We start from the raw sequence: 10,622 nt of genomic DNA on the forward strand, positions 1-10,622 counted from the left end.
GGCCCCATTACTTCTTCAGTGTCCTCAGATGACCCCATTTCCTGATCTCAGGGTGGGCCTGTGACTCATATGACCCCATTATTTGTCCAGTGACCCCAGATGTTCTCATTTGGTTCATTGGATCTTGGTCTGTTATCTCAGATGACCCCATTACTTGTTCAATGATCTCAGATGACCCCATTCCCTGCTCTCAGGGTGGGCCTATGACCTCAGATGACCCCATTATTTGTCCAGTGACCTTAAATGACCCCATTTGCTCCCTTGGATCTGGATTTTGACCTCTGATGACACCATTATCTCTCCAGTGACCTCAGATGACCCCAATTGCTCTTCTGGGTCTCAGCCTGTTACCTCAGATGACCCCATTCACTGCCCTGGGTCTGCAACTTGACCTCAGATGACCCCGTTACCTGTCCAGTGACCTCAGACGACCCCATTACTTCTTCAGTGACTTCAAATGACCCCATTCCTTGCCCTGGCTCTAGGCCTGTGACCTCAGATAACCCCAATCCCTGCCCAGTGGCCACAGATGAACCCATCCCAGCCCTAGGCCTTGACATGTGACCTCTGTTTACTCAGCTCCCTGCCCTGTGCCTATGACTGCAGGTGATTCCCCCCCCCACACACACACAACCCCCACTCAGGCCTGGGTCCAGGCCCATGAACCTAAGTGACATCACTCCCTGCACTCGTCCTAGAAGCCCCGTCAGCTCAGACCCAGCCCCTCCGGCTCCTCAGATCATGAGATTTTAATGTTACACACAATAAACCATTGAGGATTTCAGTTTTTTTTCTTTTCTGTGCCTCCTGGGTCTGACCGTTAGGGTCGTGTTTCCTACTTGTCTTCCCAACCAGGCATGCTAGGCTTGTATTGGTTTACATGGAAGCTGAGAGTCACCTGTAATCGCAGGACTCCAGGAGTTGAGGCTTTCATACGAGGCTCCTGATGAAACTAAGAGTTCACCACACTGTGCAGTTGGCAGGAGCCAGAGTTGGCTAGGAGAGCTCTGAGCCCCAGGGCTGGTTATTGGCAGGGGCAGGACAGAAAATCCCCCGAGTCTGCATCCAGAGAAGCCAGTGAATCTAAAGTTCACTGGGGACAACCCTGCAAAATCCCTGGCCTCAGGAAGTGTGGATCGCGGGGGCAGTATTAGGCAGGAAGCAGAGTCACCTGGGGGATGGGGGCCAGCACAGGAAGCGGGGTCCCTGGGGGGTTGTCACAGGGGCCAGCACAGGAAGTGGGGTCTCCGGGGGGGGCAGTCACAGGGTACACGAGGTGTGTGGGCAGGTTGAGTTCAGTTCATTGTGCTATGTCCAGAGCAGCATTTGCCAGCTGTCAAGTATCAGAGGGGGAGCTGTGTTAGTCCGGATCTGTAAAAGCAGCAAAGAGTCCTGTGGCACCTTATAGACTAACAGACGTTTTGGAGCATGAGCTTTCGTGGGTGAATACCCACTTCGTCGGACACAGGTAGTGGAAATTTCCAGGGGCAGGTATATATATGCAAGCAAGAAGCAAGCTAGAGATAACGAGGTTAGTTCAATCAGGGAGGATGAGGCCCTGTTCTAGCCGTTGAGGTGTGAAAACCAAGGGAGGAGAAACTGGTTTTGTAGTTGGCAAGCCATTCACAGTCTTTGTTTAATCTTGAGCTGATGGTGTCAAATTTGCAGATGAACTGAAGCTCAGCAGTTTCTCTTTGAAGTCTGGTCCTGAAGTTTTTTTGCTGCAGGATGGCCACCTTAAGGTCTGCTATTGTGTGGCCAGGGAGTTGAAGTGCTCTCCTACAGGTTTTTGTATATTGTCATTCCTAATATCTCTAGCTTGCTTCTTGCTTGCATATATATACCTGTCCCTGGAAATTTCCACTACATGCATCCGACGAAGTGGGTATTCACCCACGAAAGCTCATGCTCCAAAACGTCTGTTAGTCTATAAGGTGCCACAGGATTCTTATTTGCCAGCTGGGGGTCTTTGTGGGATGTTTCCTCTGATAACGCTGATGCCTCCATACCAGAAAGGAAGCTGCTTCCTGCTCAACATGATACCGACTCATGTGGGGTTACCTGGAGGCACTGGGAGATGGTGCAGGCACCTATGTCCCCCAGCCCCCCTCAGTGCCCTGCCTCAGGGCTGGGGTGGGAGGCAGGCAGTGGCGGTGCCCCTCAGCCACGGCTCATTGCAATGGCACAGGAACCATGGTTGTTTCTGGGGCCCAGGGGCACCCTGCCACTCCAGAGCACCTCAGTCCAGCCAGGCCAACAGGGCCCTTTGCACACTGGTGGGTGCCCTTTGCAGGGCCCTTTGCACATGGGGTGACCAGCTGGAGAGGGCACTGGCTGCCTTCGCGGGCTCCCTGGCTCCCCCCACCCCAGGCGTTGTTCAGCAAAGCCAGTGCAGAGCCCACTCGGTGTCGCCCGCCCCCCGCCCCTGCACAGAGAGCATGAGCTGCGATTGGGCAGTGGGACACACACCCCCAGGGCACTGGGGCACAGGCAATGTTGATTCAGTCAGAAGGAGCTGGAGAACCGGCCTCCCTCCCATTGCATCAGTGGGAGTCTCTGCCAAAGGGGCACGCAGGTTCCCTCCCATCCCACTGCCAAGCCAGCACGGAGGGCAACCTCCACCAAGAACCCTACTGGACAGACCCAGACACTGGGCTAGTAAAGCAGGGACCCCCAGCACACATGGAGCCCCATCACCCCCCCACCTGCTGCAGACCCTGTGGCCAAGAGCTCAGGGCACAGCCCTGCCAGACAGGCTCCCTCCTCCCAGCCACAGCCTGGAGTAGGGGGAGGTTGCACCTGCTCCTGGCTTTGGGACCCACATGGCCTAGCCCTGAGCCCCTTGCCCAACCTCAGCGCACTTCCTGCCTGCAGCCCCCAAGCTCAGATGCCTGCGAGTGCCACTGAGAGGAGGGCACCCCATTCCCCAGGGCACCTCATTGCTCCTCTCCCTGCCCCCTCACCCCAGGATATCCTGATAGCACGTCATGTTCTCCTGCTTACGCCAGGTGAGGTGCTGTTGGCGTACCCAGCCCTGAGATAACAGCCACCTCCTGTTCCCAGTGTGTCCCTCCTGACGCTGCTGCGGGCCAGCACAAAGTCCATGCTGATGTGCCACCTGCCCTCCGCTGGCTGCAGCCCCAGTGGAGCCAGAGGGCACAGGTGCAAAGGCCCTTTGCATCACTCCAGCTATGTCCTGCTGGGGCTGCACGGTGAGACACACCTGGGCTGTGACGGGTGGACAGCACAAGCCCTCACTTCCCCTGGGGAGCTGCAAAAGGCCTAGCCCTGGAACCCCGCTGGGCCCCACTGACCCATTACAACATGCCCAGAGCCTCTCTGTCACTGACCAGGCCCCACTTGTGCGAGGTGCTGTACACACAGACCCTTCTCTAGACACCCCCCCAAAGGCCAGCAGCTGCTGCCATTGGCTCGTCTGCAACAGACGTTTGCTTCACGATCTAAAATCCAACCAAGGCTCCAGGCCCAGGCAGGCCTAACGGGGGTTCTACAGTGGATACCAGCTACATCCAGGAGGGACGCCTGGAGCCACCTACTCTGACCCCATCTGCTCACAGAGCTTCACCTGCTAACACCCGACACCTGCAGAGTGTGTGTGTCCTGCCCCGCTCAGAGCCTCCCACCAGAGGGGCCTGCCTGGCATCAGGTATTTCGAGGCAGCCTCCCCCTCAGCACCCCAGTGGCAGGATCTGGGGAGGTTATGAGGAACGTTCCTGGGCCATGCAGCCCCTGGCCCTGGCCCAGCGTCTCTCTAGCTGGGCCGCTCCAGCACAGCACGGCAGGGTTGTTTGTGAGCACGGCTGTGACGCAGATGGGGGAGAGCATCGGGACTCGGCGACCTTTCCTCCCCCTGCCTGCAAAGGCCACACATCTCACTGGGCAGAGAGAAAACATTCTGTGCTTTCCCCCTGATCCTGGACACAGAGCCTAGGCCGCCCGCGCAGCGACTGGGGGGTCTGCTCCCCCCAGGCTCCTTCAGTCACTTGCCTGCATCTCCTGGTCTGACAGCCTGTGCAGCTCAAGGTGCAGGGGGGGGAGGGGGGGAGTGCCCAGGCCAGCCCTCCCCTTAGCATGGTTTGGGCAGCTGCCTGCCCAGCCAGTGAAGCTCTGTGGGGGAGGCCAGAGAGCACAGAAGGGAGCTGTGAACCAGAAGCAGTGACCCCTGCACCCCAGATGAGCTGCCTGGTGCTCATCCACGGGCTGGAGCTTGTGAGCCTGAAATTGCTTCCTTTCTTGTGGGTCTGGTTCGCTTCTGCCCACATGGGGGGATCTGGCTGCTAATAGGGAGGAAGGAGCAGGTGGCCCCCAGCTGGACTGCAGCACTAACAGGACTCAGCTCTGCGAAGCAGGAGGGGGCAGCCACTCAGATTCCACCTTCCGGTGGGAAAAGCCAGCCCAGGCCCAGACAAGACCCCTGAAACCTGAGCCCGAGCCCGACCCCAGGGGCAGGCTGTCAGCAGGGCCCTGGGCCCAGTGATTGGATTGCAGACCTGCCAGCATGCTGCTGGGATCACCTGCACAGAAACCCAATTAGCAAGTGGCAGGTGCAGGCCCATGGAGGGATTGGAGCTTAATCAGTCTGAGAATGTGCCCCTGGGACTCAACCCCATCCCACTGGGCACTGCAGTCACACTGCCCCAGCACCAGCACGGGGCCGGGGCCCCTGCGATCAGCAGCAGCTCCACGGGGCCGCACTTTGTATTAATCAGAACACGCCTGGCCAGGGAGCGACATGGGGGGGACAGGCCATTTCGCCTGGACACTGACACACTGGGATGCAGAGACACCAGCAAGGGGTGCACGATTCAGGCAGTCAAGGCAGCTGCCCCAGCACTCTCTTGCCCGGGCTGCACAGGGGCAAAGCCTGGGTTCCCCTGGAGCAGCACATCGAGCAGGCCCTGCCCTGGAGTGCAGGTTACAGGGCCAGTTCCCCAAGGGTGGGTTCAACTGTTCCACTGCCGGATGCTGCCAGTGCCAGAACACAAACGCCCTCCAAGCCTTTCTATACCCACCTCCCCCACCACCGACCGGGGCTGTGACGTGCACAGGAAGCTCGCACCACACTGGATTGCGCAGGCCTTCCCCGTTCCCATTTCCTGTTTGCCTTGCTACACTCCCTGCACTGACATCACGATTCCTTCGCTTCCCAGAAGCTGGGGAAGGAGGCTGCTGAGGAGCAATAAAGGCCCCAGGGCGGAAGTGAGGCTGGTGGGTGAAAACATGTTCAGAACAGCATGACTTCATTCAACATTTTATTGAGGTCACATTAAAAACAGAACAGGACACAGAGTCTATTAACATTTGACATTGCAACAGACACATAGATCAGGACAATGGACTTTTGGTCTTTGTGGCACCAACATTAAATAGAAACAAAAAAGGATTAAAAAAATAATTTATCTCCAGGGTGTGTGGGTTAAAGAGACATAAATAGAGCAAGGGATCTGGGTGGCGTCCAGCCAAAAATCTGGACAGAATGAAACGAAGACAGAGTCTTCTGCTGAGCACAGAGGGGTGTCTCACTGTGGCAGGAGATGCTGGTCCTGAGGCATCATCACATGCAGCGGGCTGCCTGCAAACACTTCTGGGGATGCACATCCGTCTGCGGGCCGTACGTCTTCTCCGCCCACCTCTCAAAGGCCGTCACCATCTGCTTCACCACCTCATCGAAGAACAGGTTGGCCAAGTGGGAATGCAGGATGGACTTGAACTCAAAGGAGACCTGGCAAGGCAACACGGCTCTTAACAGGAGGCTGCCCTGGGATCTCTGGCCAGGCAATTAACCGTACCACTGAGAACCAGCACAGGAGTTGTCACACTTTGCCCAGCCAGTGGCTGCACATGCAGATTGCAGCTGTTCTCAACTTCCTGCAGAGGGGTAGCCTGCCAGAACTGCAGGCTGCAGCGTCACTGGGGTGGCCTGTCTAAAGCATTCACTAACCGCACATGCTGACCCCCCCATGAAAGAAGGAATGCCCTGTGCAGGGCCCAGCCTGCCGCAGGGATTGGCACAGGCGGGAATACTCACATAGAAGTCTAACGTGCAGGTGTCCGGCTGCCCCGGCAGCCCTGGGCTAAACCGCCACAGCGTCTCCAGGTGGCTGAAGATGCGGCTGTCGTTGCACACAGCCTGCAGGAGGAAAGGGGGCTCGCGTCAGTTTCATCCGACAAGGCTCTCAGCTGATTTCAATCCACCCACACCCAGGAGTGCCCAGGGCCAGTGACACCGAGCCAGGGTTGCTGGAGCCGGTAGGAACCAGGCTCGTGTTCACACACGAGTTCACATCTGCATTAGTCTGTGAACGCGGAACCAGGTTACACAGGCTGTGTGGTAACATGCGAGCCCCCATCCACAGAGAGGCTGGGGCTGCCGGTGCGCTCATCCAGAGGTTCTTTAGCCGCACCCGTCCCAAGCACTGACTTCTTCGTGTGACTTCAGCATGTCCTCAGCCCTGATCTGCCTCTACCTGGACCCACACAGCTCAGCACCAGATACAACCATGGTTTTGTCTGGCTCCTTGGAGCCCAGCTGCTGCCTCAGCATGAGAGGTGGGGATGTTGGGGGCTGCATCTCACACACACAAGCTTTTCGAGAACAGGGCAGCCGGGGGTCACAGCCAAAAGCACATGAGGCCTGGGAACCACAGGAACCTTTTCCAAGACCAGCCTCTGAAGTTAGGTGATTGACGTGCCTTGGGCCAATTATCAGAAGTGTCGAGCACCTGCAGCGAGTTGTGAGTGCTCAGCACCTCCCAGCTAAGCCCAGGGTGTCAGGCCCTGGGCAGCCCCCCAGGCCCCTGGTGAGAATCTGGCTCCCTGGTGGCCCCTTACCCGGATCTGGTGCTGGGGAGTCAGGGAGATTTCAGAGACGTAGCGCTCCACGAGGGGCGCGAAGCCGACCTCCAGCTCTGCCCGCGTCAGCCCTTTGCGGCAGGACAGGATCTTGGAGCTCTTGCACCACGGCACAAAGTGCTGGTAGCTCTCCACGTTGGCCACTACGTTGTACATCTGCTCCATGGAGTAGCTGGAGAGGGAAGACAAGACGCCTGTGAGCAGGTGCCAGGTGGGGTGACGTGAGATAGGTAGCGCTTGGCGAGGGGGTCGTCAGGCTGAGAACTCAACCACTGCCCTGCACCCTCGCCCCTTCCCTGGGCAACAGGCCCCTGGCACTGCCCACCAGAGACAACTCCCACACCCAGCCCCTTGGCCAGGCCCCCACAGCCAAGGCCCCCTTGGAGCCACCAGACACACGACGGGAGCGACTCACCCCAGCACTCGCGCCTCCCCGTACTCCATCCGCTTTCCGCCCAGCCGGGGGGCTGCCAGGTTCAGGAAGGTCCGTGCCGGGGGCTGCAGCCCCCACGCTGGGGCGGCGGGAGGCCGCTTGGGGGGCTGCAGCGTGGCCAGGATCCCACAGGAACTGAGATGCCTGGAAGACAGAAGGCCGGTTACAGGGGGTGAGCGTCGGGGCGCAGCCCCTTGGGTGGGGAAACCCCGGGACAGCTCAGCCCCGGGGGCTCGGATCCAGGGCCCCCTCCCGCCCCCAGCGCAGGACCGGGGCTCGTCTGCGCCCACGGTGCCTCGCCCGGCTGGGGCAGGTCCCGGGGTCCCCCCCCGAACCCGAAGCCACGTGGGACGTTCGCTCCGAGGGGTCGGGAAGGGGCCGGGACCAGGCGGCGGCTCCGAGCAGCCCGGCCAGTGGAACCGGGAACCTGGCCCGGCCCTTACCGAGTTCCGTCCCCGCGGCGCGGGCGGCTCCCAGCTCCCCGCAGCGCCCGCAGGAGCGCGGCTCCCCGGCTGCTGCTCCCGGCCATGGCTCCGGCTCGCTCAGTCTGCGCCGGCCCCGGCCCCCGCGGGGTGGGTCCGCCACGTGCTCCAGCGACATGTGGGGAAACTCCCACGGGGCGGGGCGGGGCGGCGGCAGGGACCGCCCGGAGACCGGCGCCCTGGGGCCCGGACGGGGGCCAGGAGATGGGCCCCCTGGGGCAAGGAGCGGGGCCGGACACAGCCCAGGGCCCGAGCTGGAGCCGTGTCCTGGGTGCGAGTCCGGTGGTCGCTGGGGGGGTGGGGGTCAGTGTGGAGGGTGGAAGCTGCCTGCAAACACCGGGACTCGTTTAGGGCTCCAGCGAGACTGGCCTGGGGAACATCCCCCGCCCCAGGGCACCAGACAGACCGACACCTGCTGGCTTTGCAGCCCTGGATCCTGGGAGTGTAGGCCAGAGGGTCTCAACCTTTCATACTGGTGACCCCTTTCACGTCACAAGCCTCTGAGTGTGACCCCCCCCAATACATTAAACACACTTTTTAATATATATATATTTAACACCATTATAAATGCTGGAGTTTGGGGTGGAGGCTGACAGCTCCCAACCTCCAGTTTGAGAACCCCTGGTCTAGGCAAACCTCCAACCTGATCTACAGGCCCAAGGCTGGTTTTCCCCTGCTCAATCCTGCATGAGGGCTGGTTGTGTAACAGACACTTTACAAACCTGGCTTCCGTTGCAGATGACTCACACTCCAAGTATGTTGGCCAGCCCAAGGGAGCGGGAATGCAGATGGCGAGCATGACCAGACCTCCTGCCCAGCTACTCTGTCACCCTCTCAGTCTGGAATTTAATTTCCTCTTTCCCTCAGCTAAAAAGTGTTCTCACTTCCTGTGTGTCCTTGACTTCTCCCTGGGTGGGACATACCTGCAGCAGGCTCAGGCCTAAGGAAGGAAAGTGTCTGCTCACTGCAGTCGGAAAGTGAAATTCTAGCTGAGGTTTTCATGAGGCATTTCCACAAGCTCCAAGGGCTGGAATCTCTTGAGGCAAGAGTGGCAGCAGCACTGGGAGATGGTCTGAAACCTGCCAGTGCTGCTGCTCTGCAGCCAGCATCAGGAAATCAATGTTCTCCTTGGTTGGAGGCAGAAAGGACAGGCCCCACCTGGGCCTGGCTCTGTGATGGGCTGAAGCGCAGTATCTCGCAGCTCCGCTTCCCCTCTGGGTATGTCTTGTAAATCACCAAGCACTCAGGGACAGTAGGGTAGGACCATTCCTTCATTGACCCTTGGTGATGGACCCACCTTATCCTCAGAGATGAAGCTTCTGTGACCAGAACACAGCTTGGGGGGAAGAGTACAATAGGTTTGCTGGAGGGGAAATACCCTGATCTACTGTAGGGCTGAAAAGAGTGTGAACAGCAAGCCCTGCTCTGAGCAGTCAGGGTCTGTCTACATGGGAAAGTTTGACCGGTATAGCTAAACCAAGTGGTGTTCCAGTATAACCCCGCATGGACCCTCAGAGTCCACTATCCAAGTGGCTTTTTCAGGTTAGCTTAAGACCCTTCCTAAATGTCATAAGCAACAATGAAAAAAGCCACCGGTACACTGAATTTCAATGGCCACAGGGATGGGGCATGGTATTACTATACTGTTGGACACACACCTGTCAGGGATGGACTAGATAATACTAAGTCCTGCCTTGAGTGCAGGGGACTGGACTAGAGACCTCTCGAGGTCCCTTCCAGTTCTATGATCAGTTTAAATTCCCTTCCCATGTAGACAAAGCCCCAGACTCTGAAGGCAGTGGGGGCACTTCTTCCCCCCATTGCTCTTTGGCCAGAGGAATGGGGGAGGGTGGACAGCTCTTCTGGGTTCTGCTCATCACCCGCTGAACCTATGAACACAGGCCTGGCACTGGAGGTGCTAGTGGGAGTAAAATGAATCTCAAATCATCAGCACCCACAAAGGTGGCATGGAATTTAGGTCCCTCTGCCCAGTGCAGTGGTGATAGCTGGCTGAATGAGCCGCTCCCCCTGCTGGCCACCTGGCACAACTGCTAGGTCTATTTTTAAAAGTGATTTAAGCGCCTTGGTTACTGACAGCCGTAGACAGTAGCCAGGGCTGGATCCTGCAAGCTGCTTTGGGGCTGTCTATTGGGCCAGGTTGGGCGTAATCAGCACTCTATTGCTAGGCTCAGAAGGGCAGGTCCTGAGAGGCTAATGAAGGATTCAGAGCTGGCTGGTTAGGGCACCGCACACTCACCCCTCACAGGGCCAAGCTGAGCATCTAAGCCATGTCCAGGGCTGAGAGAGACTGGGCATGAAACTGAACACCAACTCAGCCTCTGCAAATTCAAATCCACTGAAAAAGCTCCTGCTGCAAGGACTGGTGATGGCAGCAGCACACCCAAGGGGTGGCTACATCACCCCTTTCTCACTGCGCCCAGGATCCAGGGAGGAGCAGAGGGGCACAGCTGCACTAGTGTTGTGCAATTTGGATCAGTTTCCCTGCTACACAAGAACTCTGCACGGGGGCTTTGTATCATCCCTATGAACAGCCTTAAGCTAACTTCAGTTCAGGCTCTGAAAACACTAGGCTGGCACGGGCAGTGCTCAGAGAATGGGGAAAAGCCCTCCCGGGTCCCCGTAGTTCCACAGACCTCTAGCCCGGTGCTGGCCCAGTGGCTCAGCACCTGTGGATGCAGGAGCCTGTGCTCCATGGAGTGACACACAAGGGCTAGTGAAGCTCCCATCATGACCTAGCAGGATTCTCCCCTACAGCGGGAAGAGCTGCTTTACCTTAGATCAGCAGCACAAGTGCAGCCTGCTTGGGGACAGGC

At 58.3% G+C, this 10,622-nt stretch overlaps 1 protein-coding gene across 2 annotated transcripts; it reads right to left on the minus strand.

The window, feature by feature from the left end:
- Positions 1–5,262: 5,262 nt before the first annotated feature.
- Positions 5,263–9,434, minus strand: LOC115639034 (coenzyme Q-binding protein COQ10 homolog B, mitochondrial-like). 2 transcript variants are annotated; one of them, XM_030541313.1, is made up of 5 exons: positions 8,511–9,434; positions 7,289–7,450; positions 6,853–7,045; positions 6,050–6,151; positions 5,263–5,743 (listed from the first exon to the last, which is right to left on the minus strand). In XM_030541313.1, exons 1-5 carry the CDS (start codon positions 8,585–8,587, stop codon positions 5,576–5,578), a joined length of 702 nt encoding a protein of 233 aa, XP_030397173.1. In that variant the 5' UTR covers positions 8,588–9,434; the 3' UTR covers positions 5,263–5,575. The 2 variants fall into 2 exon arrangements, with proteins under 2 accessions (XP_030397173.1, XP_030397172.1); XM_030541312.1 differs by lacking the exon at positions 8,511–9,434 and adding an exon at positions 7,750–7,835.
- Positions 9,435–10,622: the final 1,188 nt, after the last annotated feature.

This window comes from Gopherus evgoodei, chromosome 23 (assembly GCF_007399415.2).
Source record: "Gopherus evgoodei ecotype Sinaloan lineage chromosome 23, rGopEvg1_v1.p, whole genome shotgun sequence".
Lineage (NCBI taxonomy): Eukaryota > Metazoa > Chordata > Testudines > Testudinidae > Gopherus > Gopherus evgoodei.